Below are 27,129 nucleotides of genomic sequence, written 5' to 3'. Positions count from 1 at the left end.
TAGGCTTGAGTAATCTTTTAAAATGTGTCTGGTTTTAAGTCTTTAATCCTTAGATAAAAAATTACAGTTCAACCTGTTTTGCATTTGACTTTTGGACTGATTATTCCATGATTGCTTTTACTGCTTTTACTCCAGTGAAATACTGAAGAGCCTGTTCTGCAGTTTGCACAAATATGCAGCAGATGGTACCAAACTGCCTCTAACTCACACTACACTTCTTTGACCTTTTTAAACTGTACTTTGGCCTCTTTAGAATGCTTCACAGATGACACCTGTTTTACTGGTTAGGTGAGCAAAGGCACTAAGAGCTCCAGCCGTGAAAACACATCACACACACGCCTTCGAGTCTGAGGTTATTAGATCACGTCCTGACTCAGACACTTCAAATTGTGATCATGCACAGTCACTCAGTTTGTTAGTCCTGTCCTTGAAACTGTTTTTGTTGTTTCTCTTCATGTGTGTGTACTGTAGTCTTTTCATTTTGTCAATCAGCTCATGCAGTTTTACTGTTTTTTAAATGTGCAGATCCACACATAGTGTCCAAAACTTTTTGAAAGGTGATTGGTTATCGGTTTGTTTGACTTAGGGGTGTGTCTTTGTCAGAACTAAATTAAAACCAGTTTAAGCACCTGGATCTGGACTAAGCTTGGATCAGTGCCTCATCTCTTTTTGTACAATTGTCAGTGTCGTACATATGTTTTGGTCAACAGTCATACTCCATCAGTATATTTCTACAATTACACGTTTTACTGGAAGAAAATTGATCTGAATTCCTCATTTGTCCCAGATTTATTTATTTTTTGACATTTTTGGCAATAATTTTTCCTGTGACAATCTTTAAATATAGAATTTTAACTGTTGAATGTGATTTGATTGAATGTCATTGTCTTCAGTTATTTATGTAGCAAGTCCAGGAACAAAGTCAGAAAAACACACAATAGCTAGAAGTACAAAATCCTTCTGGTTTATTCTTGAAAACTAACTTTTTAGAGCTCATTTTACAGTTGAAGCTGTTTGTAAAGTGAAATGTGTGTTTTTAATTATGTAAATGATTAAGTATCATGTAAATGTGGGTATTTGATGTACACACAGGTTGCTAAAATTTTGGTTTATGCTTATTCCCGTAAAAGTCCTGTTGTGTGGTGTAGTTGTACGACTTTTTTCTCGTCATTTTGTGCTGATGTTGTTCTTACTTTAGTCCCCGCTTAACTTAATTTATTATAGTCTCCTCAAGCAAAACTTAATGGTGAATTTTCAAACCAAAAGACCAACTATGGCTAATTTCAGTCAGGTTTCCCATTTCACCCTTGGAGCCTACTTCGACACCGGGCCTCTGAAATGGTTGTATTTTGTCATTATATTGGCCGTGTATGTTCTGATCGTTCTTTCCAACCTGCTCCTCATCGTCGTCATCTGTCTGAACAGGACTCTGCACGAGCCCATGTACTTGTTTCTCTGTAGTTTATTTGTGAACGAACTTTACGGCAGCACGGCTTTGTTCCCGTTTCTCCTGCTTCAGATTCTCAAAGATCTCCACACGATTCCAGCTCCGTTTTGCTTCCTTCAAATCTTCTGTATCTTTTCTTACGGACACGTAGAGTTTCTCACGTTGGCCGTCATGTCGTACGACCGATATTTGGCGATTTGCTTCCCTCTGCAGTACCATTCAAACATGACCCACGCTAAAGTTTTCATCCTCATTGCTTTGACGTGGCTCTTGTTATTTTTAGCGATCTTGATTTTGATTTCTCTCAGCGCGCCTTTACCTTTGTGTGGAAATGTTATAAACAAAGTGTACTGCGATAACTACTCTGTCGTCAAGCTGGCCTGTTTTGACACCACCGTTAACAATATATACGGGCTCATCCAGTTGTTCCTCATCACCGTGTTGCCATCAAGTCTGATTCTTTTTACGTATTTTCGTATTTTTAAAGTGTGTTTCCGGGGCTCGAAGCAGACGCAGCAGAAAGCCATCACCACCTGCACGCCTCACCTCGCCTCGCTGCTTAATTTCTCTTTTGGGGTCAGTTTTGAAATCATTCAGAGCAGGTTTAATATGAGTTCTGTCCCAAATCTGCTCCGAATTATACTGTCTTTGTACTTTTTAACCGTGCAGCCGCTGTTTAACCCTGTGATGTACGGACTGAAAATGTCCAAGATACGGAGCTCGTGTAGAAAGACGCTTTTGGGTAAACTTGTTTTCTAATTTGGAAATGTTTAAGCTGAGATGCAGGTTTACTTCGTCTGGGCATTTTACAATATAATTCAATTCAATGTACAAATGTTTATTTCATCATTTGATTACACAAGATTAAATAAATCAAATAGTAAAAAAAAGTTTTCTGGATGCTTTGAAAGTCGTCATTATCTTTTCATAATCTTTATAAGGGTCATTCCACACCAAATCTCCAAATGTCCCCAAATTTTAGCTCCCAACTCCTTATAGTTTTGTCATTAAAAAATATTTGGTCAACTCTGCCCTGACCTGTTTTGAGCAGAGTTTTTCAAGGAGCCACTTTCAGATTGTTGTATCTAAAAATGTATGGTCAGTCCTTCAAATTTTCAAGGGTTAAAATTTGGCAAATGTACTTTTAAACTTGTTTTCTAATTTGGAACTGTTTAAGCTGAGATGCAGGTTTACTTCATCTGGGCATTTTACAATATAATTCAATTCAATGTACAAATGTTTATTTCATCATTTGATTTCATAATCAATCAAATAGTAAAAAAGTTTGCTGGATGCTTTGAAAGTCGTCATTATCTTTATGTGCATATAAGGGTCATTCCACACCAAATCTTCAAATGCCCGCGCTCGACCATCTCAGATTTAACTGAAAAAATTCCCAAGTCCCAAATTTAAGCTCCCAGCGACTTATAGTTTTGTCATTAAAAACATTTTGTCAACTCCCCCCTGACCTGTTTTGAGCAGAGTTTTTCAAGGAGCCACTTTCAGATTGCTGTATCTAAAAAAACTATTTATGGTCAGTCCTTCAAATTTTCAAGGGTTAAAATTTGGCAAATGTACTTGTAGAATCTGCCCTTACAAAGACCATCTTGCTGTTCGAAATACGTTGGCGTCCCTTCATGTAATAAAGGACTTTTAATATATTCAGTCGTAAAAAAAAGTTTGCTGGATGCTTTGAAAGTCGTCATTATCTTTTCATAATCTTTATAAGGGTCATTCCACACCAAATCTCCAAATGTCCCCAAATTTTAGCTCCCAACTCCTTATAGTTTTGTCATTAAAAAATATTTTGTCAACTCTGCCCTGACCTGTTTTGAGCAGAGTTTTCCAAGGAGCCACTTTCAGATTGTTGTATCCAAAAAACTATTTAAGGTCAGTCCTTCAAATTTTCAAGGGTTAAAATTTGGCAAATGTCCTTGTAGAATCTGGACTTTTACAAATGTGCTTTTGGTTTATCACAGATTTCTGGGGGTTTGAATTTTTTTTTATGAGAATACTATAAGGAGTTGGGAGCTAACATTTGGGACTTTAGTGTGTGAACCTCCTAGAATTTTTTCAGTCAAATCTGAGATGGTTGAGTGGGGGCATTCGGAGATGTGGTGTGCAATGACCCATATATCCTAGTTAAAAAAAGATAAATAAATAAGACTCGCAGTTGTGAATGTAGTGAAAAAAATGTTACCCAAATGTAGGAAAAGAGAATACGGGAAATGGTCTCATCACAGTAAGGTTGGGGGCAGAAATTTGGGCAAGAAAAATGGTACAGTTGGGCATGATTAGAGTAAAAAGAGTTTGAAAAATGATCTATGTAACAAAGATGCATTTAGTTAGTAGTCTAACGCCACAAACACGAGTTATACATTTGAACTGAATGACAAATTCTTAAATTAAAAGCACTGAAAGAGACTTTTACTTTAAGAAGAGAAAAGAGAAGGGAGAATTTTTGGTTCTATGAAAAGAAGCATGAACTATATTGACAAGCTTTGGACAGGCTATATATATATATATATATATATATATATATATATATATATATATATATATATATATATATATATATTTTTTTTTTTTAACTGTTATTTTACATGTAATTATTCCGTTTTATTACTGATTATTCTAATTATATGAAAATGTAGCCACTGATGTGGGTCGTTCCTAGTCTGATTCATCAGCCAGTTTCAGTTCATGAAAAACGTCTGACCTCGCAGCATTAGGATTCATTCGCTCAACGATAGGCAGGTACTTTTTAATTTAACCAATCGCTGCTATTTGGTCTTGACATATGTAATGCGCTGCTAACGGGGTTAACTGGTATATTAAGCTTTTCCCAAATCCTGTAGGAAGAAGGACAATAACGTCTTTCCCCTTGATAAAATTCACCAAACATTCTCTTTGTTCCGGCTTTAAATCCTCAATCTTAGGAATCGTTGCCAACACAGAATGTCTGTCTTTGTCTACATCCATCTCAACGCTTTGTTTACTTTTTTGCTGTACCACAAAAGAGACACAGACAGGAGCTTGAGTTTGTCGTCATGGCTTCACAGCTCACAGCTGATTGGTCGATGCGCAGTCTACAACTTCTGGGGTTCTTGCAAACTGTCTAGTGTTTTTCTGATTCCGGACCTAGTCACTGGAGAGAAATGAAATTGAGCAGAGGCACTAGGTGACCCCGTAAACTCAAAGCCCAAAACAGAGCTAGTTTCTCACACTTCTCTATAGTGTACAAATGTGGTACAGTACTGCATTATGAACAGGTTACACTTGCATCAGCACAGTTTTATTTTGTTTGAAATGACAAGTTTGATTCTATGTATAAGGAAGGATGTTTGTTCAAGAAAAAGTCATTTACAGTGAATCATCTGAGAAGGTCACGCTTGTAGCTGCACTTTTCCAAACAGGTTTTGGCAGCTGGTCTGGACTCTGGAGTTGTTTAGTCCGTACATGAATGGGTTCAGAATGGAAGGTACCTGTTACCAAAGGCGTAGGTTTGGTCCCCCCCATGAAACCAACTGATAGGTTACTTGATTAACAGATTCATTATATAATATAGTTTACTTTTGGTATGATGCAGACTGCAAAAAACAAACAACACATCTTTATAAGAAAGGGTCAAATGGGATATGAAGTTACATGTATATGTTTAATGAATTGTTTCCAAAAACACAGAGTCTGGGCAGGTCCAAAATAAGTGAGAGGTGGTTTCATTTTTCAGTTTGTCTCCATTGTTCTTAGTGGATAACAGTGATGTAGAAGTTTGTAGCAGGTTTCTCTTTGCTTGTTGGTGATGATATATTTGTGAGGTCATGTCCGTACATTTTTCCATGGAATATTGTCAAGTAGAGTCGGGGTCTCACAGCGCACGAGTAGGGCTCCGTTTGGGAGGTGCAGTTGTGCTGATAGTTGCTCTTTTTCCGCAGCGACTCATTATAAGACAAGTTTAATTGAAGATGAAACCAAGTCAGTTCCTTTAAAAAAAAATGTCAAAGTTAGGTGCAGCGTCTTCACTCACGCTGCTCAAACCGACATCTTCAGGTGCGGCCCTGTCCTGCCGCTTCCCAGTTTAGGCTCCTGGCTCCACTAATGACATCACTCTGTTACAGCCAATGAAAAAGCGGCAGGTGTAACCCTGTTGTCATATCATTGAATACATCTCAGAATAATCTAATAAACAAAATGCGAACTAAAGCATGTTCAGTTAATACTATTGAGTTTGGAAAAATATCAGAATAAATGTCTATTTTTGTTTATTAAAATAAAATGGCAAATATTGGTCGGGACTATTTTGTCTTAGTGCCCCAAAAGAACAGTGGTCACTTTTAGTTACACATTTTCTCTTTAAGATACTGAATGTTGTCAAAAACAGAAACAGGCTCATGTCATTCATTTGATTTTCCAGTGACAAATTCTTAAATTGAAAGACACTTTTACTTTAAGAGGAGAGAAAAAGAAAAGATTCATTGGATCACTGGATGAGAGAAATTTTTTGGGCTATGACAAAGAAGCATGAATTACATTGACAAGTTTGTAAGGTTGTATTTATGTAATTTTTAACAGTTATTTTACATGTGCATATTTACAAATGATAAAAACATATACATTTTGATTTGCTAAAGTTGCTGGTTCACTTTCCAAAAAGCAGCGCTCTGAGGACCAGTCGGATCTTGGTCATCTTGAGTCCGTAGACGAGGGGGTTGGCGAGGGGCTGCACGGTGAGCCAGTACAGCGACAGGAACACTCGCACGGGGTTGGGCACGGCTTGCATGTTGAAGCGGCTCTGCACTATCTCGAAGAAGGCCCCGAAGGAGAAGTTGATGATGGAGAGGAGGTGAGGCGTGCACGTGCTCAGCGCTTTCTGTCGAGTCTGCCTGGACCCGTTGAAACACACGCGCAAGATCCGGATGTACGTGTAGATGATGAGTAAAATGAGACTCAAGATGACGGAAAACATGTGCGTGAGCCCGAAGACGTTATTGAGTCGTGTATCGAAGCAGCTCAGTCTGACCACCCAGTAGTTATCACAGTAAACTTTGTGGATGACGTTCCCGCAGAGGGTGAGCGGAGCCGTGAGAGCGTAAGTAATAAACAAATTCATCATAATCGGGTAGCACCAAGTCAGAGCCGTGAGACCCGCTATTTTATTGGGCGTCATCCTGGAAGCGTACTGAAGCGGGTGACAGATAGCCAGGTAACGGTCGTACGACATGACAGCGAGCGTCGCGAACTCGATCCCGCCGTACGAATACAGGATGAATATCTGCAGCAAGCACAGCGTGTACGAAACTACGTGGACGTCTTGAAAGATCTGGACGAGGAGCAAGGGGAAAATGGCAGCGCTGCCGTACAGTTCGTTAAAAAGCAAACTGCAGAGGAAAATAAACATCGGTTCGTGAAGGTTTCGGTTCAGACATATGACGACGATGAGGACGATGTTGAACAAGATAATAGCGCAGTACATGAGCAGTAAAACCACGAAGCTCAAGTATTTTAAAGGTCCAATATCGATGTACGCGCCTAGGACGAAGTGAATGACCGGAGTGTAGTTCATGGTACACGCTCAGTATCCAAAGTACTAGAAAGTAGTAGTAAAAGTAGTGACCACAGTAATAAGAATATAAGAATAATAATAATAAGTAAGAGTAAAAAAGTATTTGGAAATGAAATGTGTTTAAAATCTGATTTATGTTGTACGAGTTAATCGATTCGGACAGAAAAACTAAATATTAAACATGAAAAAATGCACAGATTCTGGTATTTTCCAAAGAGTAGGCACACAAAATTCATTTGAGGAAAAGATGTTCAAAGCGCAAATGTTTGGATCATCGATGTTCATGTAAAGTTTTTGTTATTTGTAGGGAAGAAGAGTGTACATGTACCTAATAAGATCAAGTAAAATGATTTCTACTTCCGACAAAATGACTCAAACATAAGTAAATGTGGAAAAAGGTGTCAGAAAAGTATCCTGAAAAGCACAAATTCTTCTAAAAGTAAACGCAACTGAGTACTACCCACAATTTTAGTGTTTAATAAGAATAAGATAACCAAGGATTAAAAACACAACGCAGTAAAAATGCAGTCAACAAGTGCCGACAGTGTTTTCCGTGACTTTTGTCAGCTTTAAACATGCCTTACTTTACTCACCAAACAAGGAATCAATCAACTGAAGCCGCTGAAATTGTTATATTAAAGAAAATAAAAGTACAATTCCAGAATAAAAGCATTTTAGCAAAGTTGTAGTATTTAACCCAGAGTAAACCATGTCAAAGTGTATATTCAAAGAGCAAACCTTTCCACAAACATAGTATCTTTAGTTAAACAATGTCTTTTAGAAATCACACTGTCAAATGTGAAAAGGGTATGTTATGTTGTGTTCACACTTGCACAATCAGCGCTTCTAAAATGAGACTAAACAGAGACTCACCCCGGAATTAAACCCAGATTAAACTAGGATTAAACCAGAACCAGGATTAGAGCAGGACTAAACCAGGACTAGAGCAGAACGGAACCAAATCTAAATCAGGACTCAAACTGAATCTAAACCAGGACCAAACCTGCAAAGTGTGAACGCACGCTTAAAAACACATGAGGAAAAATCAAATACAAAATCACTATATGCATCACAAGTAAAATGCACTTATAAATACAGTGAATAATGTTTGGATTTTGTCTATCTGACTTTTTAATAAAGCATTTCATTTCTCAGTATCAGATCAACAGCTAATAACACAAGATCCAATGTAAATAAATTGAAATCCCTTTAAGTAAACAGTTCAAAAACAAAATGTAAACAGTCATTGAAAAAACTATTTCAAAAATCTGCTCCCGTGTGCTTGAGATCTGTGGTTTGAAATCTCAGAGTAGGAGGAGGTAACGCTCTGACAGACAGGACTCAGGAGAAGTGTGTGCACCTGACGACCAACACTGAGGGATTTAAAGCTGAAGCTCAGAAGTGCCACGTCACCGAGCAATGCACCAGAGAACAAACAGGAATAACATCCAACAAGACTCGTCTCCATTTAGCAGGGATTTAATACGTCTTTCCACATGCAGGTCCACAAAAAAGTATATTTTTTAAGAGTTTCTGTAAATAAAGTGATTCTGTCCATGATAAAAACAAACATAAGTTTACTTTGTGGCCTTGGATTTCAAATATCGTGACAAACACCACCGCCTTCAATGATAATTGTTCTCTTCTGGCTAAGTAATTCTGCTTATGTTCTTTTCCTGTAATTGTTGATTGCTCATTGTTATGTTATTAAATGACGCCCAATATGCAAAACAGACTTTAACAAGTCTATAAAGATTTATTAAAGGTACTTCATAGGGAGAAATGTTTGTGCTTCTCTTTTTTAAGACATTGCATTTTGTATTTAAATTGTTACAGTAGTAGTTTTAACTGTGTTTTTATAACAAAAGAGAAATTCAATTTGTCAGCTGGACAAAAGTTTTTTGATCACATACATTTTGCAGCTCATACTAACTGCTTCTTCAGTTCATGTTCAGGCTTTAACTGTGTTTTTTTATGTCTTATGTTTGAATGTCAATGATGCAGCACCACGTACCCGAGACAAACGTCCCCCGTGTGAGATCTTCCCTCACTGTATTATTAAATCATTCAAGCTCAACATTGACTCTGAAAAGCTTGTTACCGTTTCTTTTACTGTGATTAATACACACCACAAATGTAAACGCTGAATTTACTATTGTGTTTCCAACTAAGTAAAATGGGTAAAAAATTATTTGAGTATATGTGATTTTGTCTTTACAGAGCATATAGAAGAATAAAATACAGTTAAGTACACATGTGTTAACTGTATAATAGTCATGAATATAAAGGTTCAGAAAAGCAGGAATAGTTCAAATTTATATTTTTAAATCCCTCGCGGCGTTAAACTGCATTTACAGTAGATTTACTGACCTTTATCACAAATCACATGGAGCCACAAGGAATTTGGTTTAACATTGATCTTGTAAAACACAGTTTTCCAATTAAATGCAAAAAAGACAGATTCAACTGTAAAAAAAGACAATAAAACAGCGGGTTCTGTCATGCCATCGTTTAAGCTTTAACTATAAAAGTACAAATGCATAACCAATGTATATTAGAGACACTAACATTTAATTTAATAAACATTTCTTCAACAGGAGGTCACACTTGCTTCAGTTCACAAGCGTTTGTAATAAAATCTGATTTGCAGAATAAAAAAGCAGTGATTATGTTTAAAAGCACACCACAAATCTGATCATTTGGCTGACGCTTGAAATGTCACATGTGCAGGTTTTCACAAGAAAAGTACACAATGAAGGATAAACAAAATGAAAAAAAAAAAAAAAAAAAAAAAATGTCAAAAGAGTTATTTAAAAATTCATTCATACTTTGTCTTCCAAATACAACTGTTAGTCAAAAAATCCATTGATTAACTGACACACGACACCAAGTGTTTTAATGAATGCATTTATTTTATACTTTTAAACACAACAAAAATCAGATGCAATTATTCAGTTCTGTGAAATTGTAGTCAGAGATGTCCCATATGGAAAAAAATGGGGGAAAAAATATAAGAATTGAATTACCACTGTCTTTGTAGTAAATCTTTATATAAGGTTAATATGTGTCATGTGGTTTACTCCTGAAAGTGGCTCCTTTTACATTTTTCTCATACAACTATATTATGAAAAACTAGTAAAGATAAAGTGAACATTTTGCATGACATTTACAGGTAATGTGCATGATCAACTACATTTTCTTTGTATGTTCCATGTAATGTTTGTATTCTTTAATTATATGTTGCAGTTAAAAAAACAAAATCTTAGTCAAAAGGACGATTTGAACCCAGGTCCCCCATGTGAAAGTCCAGTGACTCACCTGTTAAACTACCCAACTGTTACTAGTGGTGAGAACTACAGCAGATGTTGAGGACAGTTACAAGTATCCTGGTATCCCACAAGTAAATGGCTCCTCGAAGAGGCAACAAGGAAAGGAGCTACAGGATTTTGCAGAGTAAAAATCTTTTTACAGCCTGATGTTTGTTCACTGTGACATCAGTGGAAGAGTGTGTGTCTTATGTGTTTTAAGGTTGTAATATTTGTAATATTTGTATTACTGTGTTTACCCCCATGCCGCCCAACACACACACACACACACACACACACACACACACACACACACACACACTGTGATCATTTTCTTTCTCACTCTCATACACACACAACACAGCAATCAAGTTTAAGGAAACAATCATCATTTCACTTGTTTTTCTGTGATTCTGTGGTAAAAATGATCTTTGTCCAACACTTGTGAGGAGATTGTGTGTGGGATTAGTGTCATATTCAGCTCTTGCAGGTTACAAAGTTTTACATGTTTCATGCTGCACATATTTACCAAAGATCTTGTAAGTGTTTTCACTGTCATATACAAATCTTTTAGGATTCAGATAAAACATGTTCAAATGGTGTATGATTTGTCTGTACCTTTTCCATGTGGGGTGGGCCGTTCTACCCTGTAAACTCCAACCCCCCCAAAAATATATCTAGTTTATCACACTTCTCTACATTGTACAAATATGGTACAGTACTGCATTATGCACATATTACACTTGGATCAGTACAGTTTTATGTTGTTTGAATTAAACGTTTAATTCGAAGTATAAGGAAGGATTTTTGTTCAAGAAAAGGTCGTTCACAGTGAATCCACATCTAATCGAGAAGGTGAAAAGGTCACGCTTGCTGCTGCGCTTTTCCAAACAGGTTTCGGCAGCCGGTCTTGACTTTGGAGTTGTTCAGTCCGTACATGAACGGGTTCAGAATGGACGGAGATACGAGCCAGTACAACGACAACAAAACTCTGAACCCGTTTGGTATAAAACTCAAATTAAACCTGCTCTGAAGTATCTCAAAGCACACTCCGAAGGAAAAGTTAACCAGAGAAACAAAGTGGGGCATGCAGGTGCTGAGAGCCTTCTGCTTAGTCTGCGGAGACGCGTAAAAGCACGCGACCAGAATGCGTAAATACGTGAATAAAATGAAAGTCAGCGGCACAAAGACAGTTAGGAGAGTGGCGATTATTCCGTAGATATTGTTCACTCTGGTATCTGAACACGCCATCCTCACAATAAAGTAGTTATCGCAGTAGACTTTCGGGATAATGTTTCCGCAGAGTTTTAACGGAGCGGAGAGAGTGATGGGAACGATGTTGATGACCACAGGGACAGGTCCAGCAGACAACGACGAGGACCAGGACCTTTCGCGTGTTCATCCGGACGTGGTACTGCAGCGGGAAGCACACGGCCACGTAGCGGTCGTACGACATCACGGCCAGGGTGAAGAATTCGACCGTGGCGTAGGAATATAAGCAGAAGATTTGCAGGAAGCAGAGCGAATGAGGAACGGTGTGGACGTCTTTGAGCATGTGGAAGAGGAGGAACGGAAAGAGAGACGTGCTGCCGTAAATCTCGTTCAGGAAAAGGCTGCAGAGGAAAACAAACATGGGCTCGTGCAGGGTTCTGTTCAGGCTGATCAGCACGACGAGTAAAATGTTTGCGAAAAGGATCACTGCGTACAAGGAGCCCAGAAAGACGAAAATCAGATACCTCAGCTGAGACACGTTAAAATATCCTGTGAGAATAAAGTATGAGACGTGAGTTTGGTTAGGCATGGTACGATTTCACCGCCTGGTCCATGTAAAACAATACCGGCTGTCTTTAAACACACACCACACACTGGATCTTTATTGAAAGGTAACGGCAAAATTTGATGTAGTGATCAGATTTCCTCCTGAGCAAAACCAGGATTTGACTAAAAAAGACCCGCAGAAACCAGGAGATCATCAAAACATGCACACACAAATAAAGGTTCACAATATTTCTGAAAATAGTTGTGACTGAGGGCCAGCCTTGTACAGTTATACTTCTTCTCAGCTCTAAACCATGAGGTCAGTGTGAAGAGGGGCCAATCACCATGCACCAGGACTCTGGGGCCCCCTTGAGGAGTGAAGAATAAACATGTTTACAACTTTAGTTCTGATTGAACTTGTGTTTGTGCTGTTGTGTGGTGGAGAATTTGTTCCTTTTAAATAGACATCATCATTATCCCTCTCAGGCTCAAATTAATTTTTTGTATCAGGAAAAATCTGATATTTGGGGAAAATGATCATATGGGGTAGTAATATACAATCCTGACTTTTTTTTGAAAGAGACCTTCACATCCAGTGTGTTCTGGGATGTTGCAGATTTGCAACATTGGTCCGGTGTGGTAAATTAACACTGAAGACTGAAAATGATTTGAACACTAACTTTATGTGTAAACCACTTTTCATAACTGTAAAAACATAAAGCACAGTGTAACAGATTTACAGTGGCACAACAACATCACTTTTTCATGTGGTTCTCCAAGAAACAATGTTTATCCTTTGTAAACAACAAAAGTACTTTGCACTTTGTAGCCGTTCTTGCACAGTCTGCACCGTCCATGTTTATCAGCATGGATGGGAGAAAAGACTCCTGAATAAAAAATATGGATGTGGAGTAAGTAGGTAATTTAGCTGTTGCAAATCTGCAACGCCTGCCTGGAGAGGGTGAACATGATTCTTACAGATGTGTAGTCCAGTATTAACAGCTGGACCAGTGTCTCCATAGATCAGACTGAGCTGAGTGTGACATGAGTGAGGCTCATGATAACAATGTTCAGAGTTATTAAAGTGACAAATTAATCTGCACAATTTTTTTCTGGCAGATACTGTGTTTTTTGGATTATAAATTGCACTTTTTTTCATGGTTTGGGTGGTGCTGTGACTTATACTCCAGTGCAACTTATGTATTGAATTGTTCACACTGACAGCCACAAGAGAGGTTCTAGTCTTGTGTGTGAGTATCTGCTGCTCCTGTTCCTCCTGTACCACTGTCACTTGGCTCTATTGTGCATGTCTCCTGTAGAAAGAGCCTCTGTTCTGTCTGTATCATGTCAGTCGATCACCAATTATTTCTGTACCACTGAAAATTAAACATTTAAGTGACTTCAGTGACACTGAAACCATCCTGTCGGGATTCAGAAAGACCGGAAATAATTCTAACTGGAGCTGATGCTGAGTCTGACGACAGCGACACAGAAGAGGAAGCGGCGCTCTGTTTACCGCCGGAGGTCGTGGAGTTGCTCAGAAGTGACACCGAGGATGAAGAATTGAATGGATTTAGTGATTTGTTTGATTTGAGTGAGATGAAGAGTTTGGCCTGTTTTGGCCTGATGTTCTCTGTTCTGTTGTTATTACTAGAACTTGACTTTTAATGTGAAATGTTGGTTCCTGATCTCTGATTTTATATGAATTTATATTAATATATAAATATAATATATATTTATTATTTATATTATTTAAAAAGTGCGACTTATAATTTGGTGTGACTTATATATGTTTTTTTCTTCTTCATTACATATTTTTTGGCTGCTGTGACTTATATTCTGAAGCGACGTATAGTCCAGAAAATACAGTAGTAAAAATTTGGGACATGTATATTCTTACTTAATATTTATATGTATGTGTTTATTGTTGTAAGGCCTTGAGTGTCCAGGTGCCTGATAAATCAAAGGTATCATTATCGGTGACATTATAACAACGCCAAATGTTAAATTATAAACTTGCAAACTGCTATTTTATGATTTTTATGGTCTTGCTTTTATTTGATTTGAATGGTTTTACTGTTTTAGGACTGGTATGACCAAATTTTTGTATTTTACCTTTTTGTTGTTTTTGTTTTATGGTCTCTGTGCAGCACTTTGGAAACTGCTTTGTTTTGTAAAAAAAAAACAAAAAAAACATTAAATCATTTTATAATATTTTTTATAATATTTCATGTATTTGTTGCTTATTTAAGGATATATAATTTAACTTACGAGCAACACTTTGCATTTATTTTATTTTCCCGTTTGTATAATGTTAAAATAAATTGTTAGTTTAATAAAAACACAAATAAACAACAAGAAAATGGTTTTGCATTTTGTTCCCATACTGAACCAAAAATGAACCGAACCGTAACCTCAAAATCAAGGTACGTACCGAACCGTGATTTTTGTGTACCATTACACCTCTAATATTTACGTGAGTGGTTTCTTGATGTATCTGCGCTTTGAGTGAACGTAGAAAAGCGCTGCATAAATGTAAAGAAATAAAAACGTGACTTTATTTATTTATTGTATATTTTATCGTTGAAATGATCCCCAAAGATTTCCCGTTTGTTCAGTAACACAACACTTACGCTGACGTAGCTGCCCCGGCCTCTCTCCGCCCCTCCTGGGAGTCGCACGGAGAGGTTAAAACGCCCGGTCGTCGGCGTCTTGCGTCAGAGCCGGCTGCGGGGGCTCTCTTCACTCCGCTCTGCCGCTCTCTGCTTTTGAGGACATGAGCCGCTGTTCACAAACCAAAAGGAGAGCCATGGTCAACTCCAGTCAGGTTTCCCATTTCACCCTGGGAGCCTACTTTGACACCGGTTCTCTGAGATGGCTGTATTTTCTCATCATATTGTGTGTTTATGCCTCTATACTGTTTTCCAACCTGCTGCTTATAGTTGTCATATGTTTGAACAGGACCCTGCACGAACCTATGTACATTTTCCTCTGCAGTTTGTTTGTGAATGAGCTTTGGGGCAGCGCTGGTTTATTTCCGTTCCTTTTGGTTCAAATGCTTCAGGACGTGCACACGGTCTCGTATACGTTTTGCTTCCTTCAGATTTTTTGTCTCTACGTGTACGCCTCTACGGAGATGTTCACCCTGAGCGCCATGGCGTACGACAGGTATTTAGCCATATGCTTCCCCCTCCAGTACAACGTGCGCATGAACACGTGCAAGATCTCCGGCCTCATCTTCGTGTCGTGGCTGTACCCGCTGTGCGCCATCATCACCGTGCAGATTTTGGCCGCGTCTTTAGACTTATGCGGAAACGCGATCCCGACGGTGTACTGTAATAACTTCTACATCGTGCAGCTGGCGTGTGGTAAAACCGTCGTCCATAACATCTTAGGTTTGGCGAATCTGTTCGTGACCGTTTTCTGTCCCCTGAGCGTGATTTTATTCTCGTACATTTGTATTCTGCGGGTGTGTTTTAACGGATCCAAGCAGGCCCGGCAGAAGGCCCTGAGCACGTGCACGCCTCACATCGCCTCCGTTATAAATTTATGTTTTGGGATGCTTTTTGAGGTCGTTCAGAGCAGGTTCGACATGACCAACGTGCCCAAACTCATGCGTATACTGTTGTCGGTGTATTTTTTGGCCCTTCAGCCGTTATTTAACCCTGCCATGTACGGACTCAAGCTCACCAAAGTCCGAGTGCTGTGCAGAAACACGCTCAGACGCACAAAATGACTTCATCGGGAAAGTTCAGATCATTGCTTATTTAACGTTTCTGTAGTGACATACACCTGTCAGAGTAAACATGTCATTTATTTTGTCGCATACAGTGTTGGGGAGTAACAGATTACATGTACCGGAGTTACGTAATCAGAGTACAAATTATGAGTAACTGTATTCAGTTACAGTTACTGTTTCAGTGAGTGGTAATTGGATTACAGTTACTTTGTTGAAATAAATGGATTACATGGCGGTATTTTCCTGTTTTCACATTTTGGGCTATTCCCTTTTTTTTTTTTTTTTTTTTTTTCTGTTTGGTAATTCCACTTATTGCCGGACACTACACCAGGTCTAAACCAGGACTAAACCAGGTCTAAACCAGGACTAAACCAGGACTAAACCACCAGGACTAAACCAGGTCTAAACCAGGACTAAACCAGGACTAAACACCAGGACTAAACCAGGACTAAAACCAGACTAAACCACCAGGACTAAACCAGGTCTAACACCAGGACTAAACCAGAACTAAACCACAGGACTAAACCAGGGCTAAACCAGATCTAGACCAGGACTAAATCAGGACTAAACTCGGACTAAAACAGGATTTAACGTGTCTCTTCTTCTATCAATAATATGTTTATTTGGTTCAGTAAAGTCTGGGCTTTTCATTGTCAGACAAAACATATTATGTGAAGATTTCCTCGTCTTTGCTTCTCTACAGCGAATCGAGTAATCCAAAGTATTCAGATTACATTACTCACTTTAAGTAATTTAATGGATTACGTTACAAACTACATTTTGGGGTATGTAATCTGTAATCTGTAGGGGATTACATTTTAAAAGTCACCTTCCCAACACTGGTCGCATATGAACTTTTGTGGTTCTGTATCTGTGAACTATACCACCAACCGCTCCACTCTCGTGTTCATTCATAAGCTACGGTCTACCACTTCATTACCACTTTGATTTCAAATGACAAATTTCAGACCTCAAAAGGAGAAAGAACATATTTAACTCTCACTCCAGGGTTTCCAAATCATGGCCCAGGTGTTTTTTTTTTTGTTTGTTTTTTTTTACCTCAATAGCGTCACATTGCAGTGTAACACAGCCCTCAAACTACTGCTCCAAGTCTTATTAAAGGTACGATAGGTCTGTCAAAGTTGAGTAAAATGCACCGCTTCAAATCTACCCATATGGGAAAAAAAACTGGAAAAAAAATATAAGAATTTACCACTGTCTTTGTAGTAAATCTTTATATAAGGTTCATATGTGTCATGTGGTTTACTCCTGAAAGTGGCTCCTTTTACATTTTTCTCATACAACTATATTATGAAAAACTAGTAAAGATAAAGTGAACATTTTGCATGACATTTACAGGTAATGTGCATGATAAACTACATTTTCTTTGTATGTTCCATGTAATGTTTGTATTCTTTAATTATATGTTGTAGTTAAAAAAACAAAACAAAATCTGAGTCAGAAGAGGAATTTGAACCCAGGTCCCCCATGTGAAAGTCCAGTGACTCACCTGTTAAATTACCCAACTGTTACTAGTTGACTGAGAACTACAGCAGATGTTGAGACAGTTACAAGTTAGTATCCTGGTATCCCACAAGTAAATGGCTCCTCAAAGAGGCAACAAGGAAAGGAGCTACAGGATTTTGCCGAGTAAAAATCTTTTTACAGCCTGATGTTTGTTCACTGTGACATCAGTGGAAGAGTGTGTGTCTTATGTGTTTTAAGGTTGTAATATTTGTAATATTTGCATTACTGTGTTTACCCCCATGCCGCCCAACACACACACGCACACACACACACACACACACACACACACACACACACACACACACTGTGATCATTTTCTTTCTCACTCTCATACACACACAACACAGCAATCGAGTTTAAGGAAACAATCATCATTTCACTTGTTTTTCAATGATTCTGTGGTAAAAATGATCTTTGTCCAACACTTGTGAGGAGATTGTGTGTGGGATTGTGGGATGATTTGTCTATACCTTTTCCACATGGGTATTTCTCCATATGGAAAAGATATAGACAAATCATACACCATTTGAACATGTTTTATCTGAATCCTAAAAGATTTGTATATGACAGTGAAAACAGTTACAAGATCTTTGGTAAATATGTGCAGCATGAAACATGTAAAACTTTGTAACCTGCAAGAGCTGAATATGACACTAATCCCAAGGAGCCATTTACTTGTGGGATACCAGGATACTTGTAACTGTCCTCAACATCTGCTGTAGTTCTCACCACTAGTAACAGCTGGGTAGTTTAACAGGTGAGTCACTGGACTTTCACAAGGGGGACCTGGGTTCAAATTCCTTTTCTGACTAAGATTTGGTTTAGTTTTTTAAACTGCAACATATAATTAAAGAATACAAACATTACATGGAACATACAAAGAAGATGTGATGTGTTAATGTCTGGTCTCACTTATAGCTAAGTTTGATAATGATAAATCTGTTCACAGTCTTTGAGGTGACAGATGAACTTGTGCAGTACACAGAGTGTGTTTGCCTGAAATCTTCTGATCCCTGCTGACACAGACAGATTACACGCACTTTCCCGTCTCGGCCTTTTCAGTACTTTAACCACAGGTGTGCCGTATATAATGCACTACAGTACACTTTAAAGTGTCACTTCCACTGTACAGGCATCAAACCTGCACGTGAGCCTGTGAGTCTGTGCACGTCATGACACACTGTCTGTCGATGTCCTCATCATGTGACTCATCATCTGTGATCTAATGTCCCAAATATTTGTATTTGTAACATACAGTCAAAGCATAACCACAATACAAACTTGACATATTTATCATCCTTAGTTCTACATTAGGTGGTTCACTTGAATAAATGCAGTCACACAGCCTGTTGAATTCTTTTGACAAATCCTCCATATACAAACAAAACAAAATAGGAAACTCTTTGCTTGACTCTGTTACTGACACTGAACGAGTCTGACTCATTGTTGTTCCATTTCACCTGCATTTACCTGGTGGCTGTAATAGGCTAAAATTCTCACTATAAACTGAGGCATCTCTGACTCATTTCCAGTGATTGATATGAATGCTTTAGATGCATCAATAAAACACATTACAACACATGATTTTTATGGTTTCTTTTAAAGCAAATATAAAGTGTTTCAAATCTGCTCTGTAGTTGAACTTGAAGAAGACATTATGTATTTAGTATTAAACAATGTAGATCTTTATTTATTTCAGTTTATAGTGAAAATGAACCAAAAAATATAAAATGTCTTAAGTAAAGACATGGATCCACTGACTTTCAGTTGAAAACAGCAGAACTCATAGACAATCTGTTCATAGTTTAATTTCACTTTAGCAAACAGCAGACTTGTCTTTATTTTATAACAGTAAGTGTTGAAAAGTAGAATCAAATGAAATACAACTGAGTAATCTAATCATGTGGGAAACTTGTCATGTGGTTAAAAGCTCATAAAAGTCTATTTGACATAATCTGTCTCCTTTGAAACAACTCCCCATATGGAAAAGGTACAGACAAATCATAAACCATTTGAACATGTTTTATCTGAATCCTAAAAGATTTGTATATGACAGTGAAAACAGTTACAAGATCTTTGGTAAATATGAATGAAACATATAAAACTTTGTAACCTGCAAGAGCTGAATATGACACTAATCCCACACACAATCTCCTCACAAGTGTTGGACAAAGGTCATTTTTACCACAGAATCACAGAAAAACAAGTGAAATGATGATTGTTTCCTTAAACTTGATTGATGTGTTGTGTGTGTATGAGAGTGAGAAAGAAAATGATCACAGTGTGTGTGTGTGTGTGTGTGTGTGTGTGTGTGTGTGTGTGTGTGTGTGTGTGTGTGTGTGTGTGTGTGTGTGTGTGTGTGTGTGTGTGTGTGTCTGTGTGTGTGTGTGTGTGTGTGTGTGTGTGTGTGTGTGTGTGTGTGTGTGTGTGTGTGTGTGTGTGTGTGTGTGTGTGTGTCTGTGTGTGTGTGTGTGTGTGTGTGTGTGTTGAGCGGCATGGGGGTAAACACAGTAATGCAAATATTACAAATATTATGACCTTAAAACACATAAGACACACACTCTTCCACTGATGTCACAGTGAACAAACATCAGGCTGTAAAAAGATTTTTACTCTGCAAAATCCTGTAGCTCCTTTCCTTGTTGCCTCTTCGAGGAGCCATTTACTTGTGGGATACCAGGATACTTGTAACTGTCCTCAACATCTGCTGTAGTTCTCACCACCAGTAACAGTTGGGTAATTTTAACAGGTGAGTCACTGGACTTTCACATGGGGGACCTGGGTTCAAATTCCCTCTTCTGACTCTGATTTTGTTTTGTTTTTTTAACTGCAACATATAATTAAATAATACAAACATTACATGGAACATACAAAGAAAATGTAGTTTATCATGCACATTACCTGTAAATGTCATGCAAAATGTTCACTTTATCTTTACTAGTTTTTCATAATATAGTTGTTTGAGAAAAATGTAAAAGGAGACACTTTCAGGAGTAAACCACATGACACATATGAACCTTATATAAAGATTTACTACAAAGACAGTGGTAAATTCTTCCAGTTTTTTTTTTTTTTTTTCCATATGGGTAGATTTGAAGCGGTGCATTTTACTCAACTTTGACAGACCTATCGTACCGTTAATAAGACTTGGAGCAGTAGTTTGAGGGCTGTGTTACACTGCAATGTGACGCTATTGAGGTTTTTTCCATTTGGATCATCCCAATCAACAGTAATGACGTCTACATTCATGAACACATCTAGTAGAATGTCGAGAGGAGTATCAAAGAATCCTACAAAATGACTAATAAAGTTGATAAAGGTGTGGTTGAACACATGAGGAAATGTTTGAGTCTCTGTGGGCCGGCGTCACTGTTCAGGGAGTTATAGAGTATATATATATGCACATATAGAGAGAGGAGCCAACACATTCTGACTATAGCACATCTGTTTTATGTTTGTTTGTATTTGTACTTTCTTTAACTGAAGACAAAAACTATAATGATATTTGACAACTTTTAAAGAATAACTTCATGAGGGTCTTCTGCTGCACTGATGTGTCCTCATCATAAATCTTCAATGGTTGGATGATCAGGTCCAGATCTATGTCTGCCAAAAGGAGGACCATGGTCAACTCCAGTCACGTTTCCTATTTCACTCTGGGAGCCTACGTGGACACTGGGCCTCTGCGGTGGCTCTATTTTGTCATTCTATTGTCTGTGTATTTTCTAATCGTGCTTTCCAACCTGCTCCTCATCACGATCATCTGTCTGAACAGGACTCTCCATGAACCGATGTACATTTTTCTCTGTAGTTTGTTTATGAACGAGCTTTACGGCAGCACTGCGTTGTTCCCGTTGCTCTTGTATCAGATTCCCGTAGACGTCCACACCGTCTTACCTTCCTTTTGCTTCGTTCAGATCTTCTGCATCTACTCCTATGTTTCTATCGAGTTTCTGACTTTAGCCATCATGTCTTACGATCGTTTCCAGTCCATCTGCTTCCCTCTGCACTACAGCGCTCACATGAACTTCACTAGAGTCTTCCTTCTTGTTGCCTTTTCCTGGTCTTATCCATGCATTTCTATTCTTCTCCTTATTATTTTAAGTATTCCGCTCAAACTGTGCGATAACGTCATTCCTAAAGTCTACTGCGATAACTACTTTATTGTAAAAATGGCTTGTTCTGACACGAAACTCAACAACATATATGGACTCATCATTACCACAGTGATCGTTCTGGGTCCTTTAGGGGTGATTTTCTTCACTTATCTGCGTATTTTAAAGGTTTGTTTCAGGGGTTCCAAGCAGACGCAGCAGAAAGCTCTCAGCACCTGCGCTCCTCACCTGGCCTCCATCGTAAATTTCTCTTTTGGAGTGTGTTTCGAAGTCTTACAGAGCAGGTTCGACCTCAAGAGCGTCCACAAAGTGCTAAAAGTGGTTTTATCGCTGTATTTTCTGGCAGTTCAGCCGCTCTTTAACCCACTGATGTACGGACTCAAACTCCCCAAAATCCGAGTGCTCTGTAGGAATCTCCTGCATTCTGCTCTCAGTCATCGGTAAGACGGCTTCAGTGATACGTAAAGTTTGTAAAAATAAATTACCCTCATTTAAATAAACTGCTTAGGAATCTTTACAGTCAATACAATTTCAATTTCAGTTCAATATATATTTACTGCAATACTGTCATTCATTTTTATTTATATTTTGCGTTTGTTAATAGTACTTACAATGAATCCTCCTACATAGATTTGTTTTTTCTTTAGTTTATTTTGAACTCAACTCTGATTTTCTGAAATGCATTGTACGTCATGAATCTGTGTATCATTAGTTGATTTGTTTTTCAAAATAAAACCAAAAATTTTAAAATGAAAAAACTTTTCTTCACTATTTGACTCCAAATCCAAAATGAAAAAACAGGTAACGATTCAGTTTTTTCAGTTTTGGATTTTGTGTTTAAATGAATAATGGAAAAAATGGATAATAGATAACAGCCGTATCCTGTTTCTGTGGACTAAGGTCTAAAACAGGACTGAACCAGAACTGAACCAGGACTAAACCAAGACTAAAACAGGACCGAACCAGGACTGAACCAGAACTGAACCAGGACTAAACCAAGACTAAAACAGGACCGAACCAGGACTGAACCAGAACTGAACCAGGACTAAACCAAGACTAAAACAGGACTAAACCAGGACTAGAGCAGAACTGAACCAGGACTGAGTGTCGGGACGGGCCCGGAGGTAGACCATCAGGTGGCCACAGGTGAAAGGACGGTGCAGAGCTCAGCGCTCATGGGACAAAGCGCAGTCGTCGCCTGATCATTCTTTGCGGACACCCTGCTCCACAGGGTTGGGATTTTCTCTCTCAAGTCCAAGATGAGTCCTGGTTTAGTCCTGGTTCAGTCCTGGTTTAGTCCTGGTTCAGTCCTGGTTTAGTCCTGGTTTCAGTCCTGGTTTAGTCCTGGTTTCATTCCTGGTTTCAGTTCTGGTTTGTAGTCTAGTTCAATTCTGGTTTACTGGTTTAGACCTGGTTTAGACCTGGTTCAGTCCTGGTTCAGTCCTGTTTTAGACCTGGTTCAGTCCTGGTTCAGTCCTGGTTTAGTCCTGGTTTAGTGTGAGACGCAAAAGTCCGGCATCGCAGGAAAAAAACGTCCGTCACCCGTTTTTTTTCCATTACTCATTTAAACAAATAACAAATAATGAAGAAAACAGTTGTTTTTTCATTTTTTTATTTTTGGTTTTATTTTGAAAAACAAACGACACATGGGTTATTATGTCTACCTTGTATTGTGTATCATATTCTTAATACAGAAATGAAACTTGAATCCTTTTTTGTTGTGTTAGTTTTTGAAATGCAGACTGTAGGCCTTAAATGGAACGGAATAAAGTCCGAGTTACAGTAGAGCCTTGTCTGGGACCCGCCCCGAGCCACTTTTAGTCTCTTTTATTTACCGATTTTATTATTTGTATTCAGTGGTTTTATTATTATTATTTATCTATTGTTTCTATTAGTCCCATTTGTTCAGAACATCATTCTGCTGCCCTTTTAGAGTTAAAAGTTTTACACAGCACTTTGGAAACCGTCTTGTTTATAAATGTGCTACACAAATAAAGTTGGATTGGATTGGAGAGTATAAAAATTGATTTAAAAAGTTATAAATAGCTCAACAAAAGCAAAAACACAGCGTGGGCCTTAAGGGAAAAACACCAGGAGGTATTTAGAGATCAGAGAGGCGGCGTTACAAGCGTTGGGGCGTCTGGACTGATTGAGTTTGATTAATATCGAAGAACGTCCTCGATGACTATGCAGCCGGTTTAGCTTTAATATTTTCACGATTCAGAATTTCACTTAAGACATTTTTGGTCCGTCTTTACATTTGAGCTCAGATCTTCTTTCGTTTTGATGAAGACCTGGTTTTTGTCATTGTCATTTATTCATTTTTATGTTATTAGCCTTCACATTTTGGTAAATTTTTTTATCAACTCTTCATCTTAACAACGCTGCTGCAACTGAATTCAAATTGATGCGTGTTTCAAGTAAAAGACTCGACTCGGAAGTGTTCTTTTATTGTAAATCCGTTGTTGTTCTCTTTGAAAACCAGCGGAAACAAACGAGATTCACTCAAATGTTTTTCTATACGAGTAAACCGCGTGAATGAATTGTTTATATTTCTGTTTATCACAATGGCATTAGACAAGACAGATGCGTTGCTTTGAGTGTTTTAGCACAAGTGGTAGTTTTCAACACCTGTCCATATAAAAATATAAATTACACATATAAAAACAGAGAATACAAGACACATGAGTTACATACAGATAAAATATATACAGTACATTTTCACTGGATGCATTTTTGATTGGAAATAATTTTGATTTCCTTATAAAATTTGTTGTTATTGGTTTGCAATTTTAAATCAGCTGGTAAACCGTTCCACAGACTGTCCCCTTTAAAAGAGAAAGACTGACCAAGAGCCGTCCTGTACATAGGAACAACACAATTACCACGAGTAGCTCCTCTTGTGTCCTGGCAAGTTCTGAGTACAGTGGTGTATCGCAGTTAGACACTTCAAAAATAATTTAAGATTATTAAAATTGGTAAAGTGATCAAAGTTAAAAAGTTGATGTTTCTTTAATATTTCACAGTGGTGCCAGTGTTTGGGTTTTTTGTCAAGGACATTCAGGGTCAGTTTGTCAAATCAACAAAGCGGTTTGAGTGTGGTTGAGGAGCCTGGGACCATGAGGTGATACAATAAGATCAATGAGAGAAGATCATTACGTTCATGAAGAGTTTAGAAGTGTGGAGTGTTACATCTTTACTTATGAACTGAGACTAGTTTTAATCTTCTTTGCCAAGTATTTTGTGTTGGGGAGTAACAGATTACATGTACCAGAGTTACATAATCAGAGTACAAATTATCAGTAAGTGTATTCAGTTACAGTTACTGTTTCAGTGAGTGGTAATTGGATTACAGTTACTTTGTTGAAAGTAATGGATTACATGGTGGTATTTTCCTGTTTTCACATTTTGGGCTGTGTCCCTTTTTTTTTCTTTTTTTTCTCTCTTCTTGGTAATTCCACTCATTGCCCGACACTAAACAAGGTCTAAAACCAGGTCTAAACCAGGACTAAACCAGGACTAAACCAGGTCTAAACCAGGACTAAACCAGGTCTAAAACCAGGTCTAAAACCAGGTCTAAAACCAGGTCTAAACCAGGACTAAAACCAGGTCTAAACCAGGACTAAACCAGGTCTAAAACCAGGTCTAAACCAGGTCTAAAACCAGGTCTAAACCAGGTCTAAAACCAGGACTAAACCAGGTCTAAAACAGGATTTAACAGGACTAAACCAGGACCGTGTCTCCTCCTCTTCTATCAATAATATTTTTAATTTGGTTCAGTAAAGTCTGGGCTTTTTATTTTCTTTTAGCAGATAAAACATCTTATGTGAAGATTTCCTCGTCTTTGCTTCTCTACAGCAAATCAAGTAATCCAAAGTATTCAGATTACATTACTCACTTGAAGTAATTTAATGGATTACGTTACAAACTACATTTTGGGGTATGTAATCTGTAATCTGTAGGGGATTACATTTTAAAAGTCACCTTCCCAACACTGTAAATTTGAACTTTTGGTCTAGAATGAGGCTGAGGTATTTCACTTCACTGACTGCTTGAATTTTCTCATTGTGAATAGTCACTTTAAAGTTTTTTGTTTGCGTACGCACTGAACATAGAGAAACAGTTTTCTGTGACACTCTAAGCCTTTTTGAGACAAGTCGGAAAAAGCGTATGCCTGTTACGAAAAGAAAGACGATGGCGAACTCCAGTCAGGTTTCCCATTTCACCCTGGGAGCCTTCTACGACACCGGCTCTTTGAAATGGCTGTACTTCGTCGTCATATTGTCCGTGTACGTTCTAATGATGCTCTCCAACCTGCTCCTCATCATCGTCATATGTTCGAACAAAACCCTCCACGAGCCTATGTACATTTTCCTCTGCAGTCTCTTCGTGAACGAGCTGTTCGGCAGCACCGCCTTGTTTCCGATGCTTTTGTTTGAGATTATCCGGGACGTCTACACCATTTCGGTTTCTTTTTGCTTCCTGCAGATCTTCCTCGTTCACTCTTACGCTGCGACGGAGTTTATGATTCTGGCCGTCATCTCGTATGACAGATATTTGGCCGTGTGCTACCCCCTGCGGTATAGGACGAGAATGAACGGCAACAAAGTGATGTGTCTTCTTGCTTTTCCCTGGTTCTACGCTTTCGGAATTGTTCTCGTTGTGGTTTTGTTAACGTCGCTTTTACAGCTTTGTGAACAGACCGTCCCTAAAGTCTACTGCAATAACTATTCTATCGTTAAGCTTTCCTGCTCTGACACTTCCGTCAACAACATCTACGGACTCTTCGTAACGATCCTCACAGTCTTTGGGCCTTTGCTCTTAATGATGAGTACGTATATTTGTATTTTAAAGGTGTGCTTCAGGGGCTCCAGGCACACGCGGCAGAAAGCTCTCAGTACCTGTGCTCCTCACCTGGCCTCGCTCTTGAACTTCTCATTCGGAGTGTTTTTCGAAGTCTTAGGGAGCAGATTCGACCTGCAGAACTTGCACAGCGCCGTCGCGTTGGTTTTATCGCTGTATTTTCTGGCAGTTCAGCCACTGTTTAATCCTTTAATCTACGGATTTAAACTGACCAAAGTCCGAGAGCTGTGTAAGAACATGTTACATTGTACTGTCAGTCACTAATACGCTTCAGATTCAATAAAGGCCATTATTTTTAAATATAAATGACTTCTTAATTATTATGTTTTGCGCAGCCAGTCGTCACTTGTGTAATTTTATGTTTGAAAGTGTGAAAGCGAGGGTTTGTCAAGGGGGATTCTCACTGGAGGCAAAAAAAAAAGAATGAACATGACATGTAGTAGACAAAAATCCAACTAAAAATAACTCCCACTTCATAACGAAGCTCAGAGAGAAAGCCGGGAGTTTGCAGAGCTTTGCAGAATTTGTATTTATTTATTTTTTTTAGAGTTGAGTTATTTAAGTTTTTTCTTTTGTAAATAATTCCATATATCTTTCCTCATGTATGTGATGTCTAGTCCATATGTCTAACACAAAGAAAAAACAACATGGAAAGAGAATGTAAATCTAAACTTTTGACTGGTGTTGTATTTTAAAAATGACAAAAACATGAAGATAAATCTGAGGTTAAGTTATATGTGCAAAGAGCATGCTGAGTGTTTTATTCACCTCTTATGTCAGTTACTTTGTGAATAATGCACTGACTGTACACT

The 27,129-nt window shown here is 38.3% G+C and overlaps 5 protein-coding genes and 1 pseudogene across 5 annotated transcripts; 4 read left to right on the top strand and 2 right to left on the bottom strand.

The window, feature by feature from the left end:
• The first annotated feature begins 1,258 nt into the window (after positions 1 to 1,258).
• Positions 1,259 to 2,206, top strand: LOC110167099 (olfactory receptor 11A1-like). Its single transcript, XM_020932403.2, has one exon. It carries the CDS (start codon positions 1,274 to 1,276, stop codon positions 2,204 to 2,206), a length of 933 nt encoding a protein of 310 aa, XP_020788062.1. The 5' UTR covers positions 1,259 to 1,273.
• Positions 2,207 to 6,086: 3,880 nt separating this feature from the next.
• LOC110167101 (olfactory receptor 11A1-like) lies at positions 6,087 to 7,010 on the bottom strand. Its single transcript, XM_020932404.2, has one exon. The coding sequence runs from the start codon at positions 7,008 to 7,010 to the stop codon at positions 6,087 to 6,089; it is 924 nt and encodes a 307-aa protein (XP_020788063.1).
• A 4,169-nt stretch (positions 7,011 to 11,179) lies between these two features.
• On the bottom strand, positions 11,180 to 12,116 carry LOC110167102 (olfactory receptor 11A1-like; annotated as a pseudogene).
• Positions 12,117 to 14,870: 2,754 nt separating this feature from the next.
• On the top strand, positions 14,871 to 15,809 carry LOC110167103 (olfactory receptor 11A1-like). The gene has a single exon (XM_020932406.2). The coding sequence runs from the start codon at positions 14,883 to 14,885 to the stop codon at positions 15,807 to 15,809; it is 927 nt and encodes a 308-aa protein (XP_020788065.2). The 5' UTR covers positions 14,871 to 14,882.
• A 5,147-nt stretch (positions 15,810 to 20,956) lies between these two features.
• On the top strand, positions 20,957 to 21,898 carry LOC110167104 (olfactory receptor 11A1-like). Its single transcript, XM_020932408.2, has one exon. It carries the CDS (start codon positions 20,963 to 20,965, stop codon positions 21,896 to 21,898), a length of 936 nt encoding a protein of 311 aa, XP_020788067.1. The 5' UTR covers positions 20,957 to 20,962.
• Positions 21,899 to 25,642: 3,744 nt separating this feature from the next.
• On the top strand, positions 25,643 to 26,581 carry LOC110167105 (olfactory receptor 11A1-like). Its single transcript, XM_020932409.2, has one exon. It carries the CDS (start codon positions 25,649 to 25,651, stop codon positions 26,579 to 26,581), a length of 933 nt encoding a protein of 310 aa, XP_020788068.2. The 5' UTR covers positions 25,643 to 25,648.
• Positions 26,582 to 27,129: the final 548 nt, after the last annotated feature.

Source organism: Boleophthalmus pectinirostris, unplaced genomic scaffold (genome assembly GCF_026225935.1).
Source record: "Boleophthalmus pectinirostris isolate CB_2022bp ecotype Guang Dong unplaced genomic scaffold, ASM2622593v1 HiC_scaffold_9, whole genome shotgun sequence".
Lineage (NCBI taxonomy): Eukaryota > Metazoa > Chordata > Actinopteri > Gobiiformes > Gobiidae > Boleophthalmus > Boleophthalmus pectinirostris.
This window is presented reverse-complemented; position numbering and strand designations above follow the sequence as displayed.

Coding starts and splice junctions, on each gene's coding strand:
- LOC110167105 (XM_020932409.2), top strand. CDS start 25,649: ATGGCGAACTCCAGTCAGGTTTCCCATTTCACCCTGGGAGCCTTCTAC.
- LOC110167104 (XM_020932408.2), top strand. CDS start 20,963: ATGGTCAACTCCAGTCACGTTTCCTATTTCACTCTGGGAGCCTACGTG.
- LOC110167103 (XM_020932406.2), top strand. CDS start 14,883: ATGGTCAACTCCAGTCAGGTTTCCCATTTCACCCTGGGAGCCTACTTT.
- LOC110167099 (XM_020932403.2), top strand. CDS start 1,274: ATGGCTAATTTCAGTCAGGTTTCCCATTTCACCCTTGGAGCCTACTTC.
- LOC110167101 (XM_020932404.2), bottom strand. CDS start 7,010: ATGAACTACACTCCGGTCATTCACTTCGTCCTAGGCGCGTACATCGAT.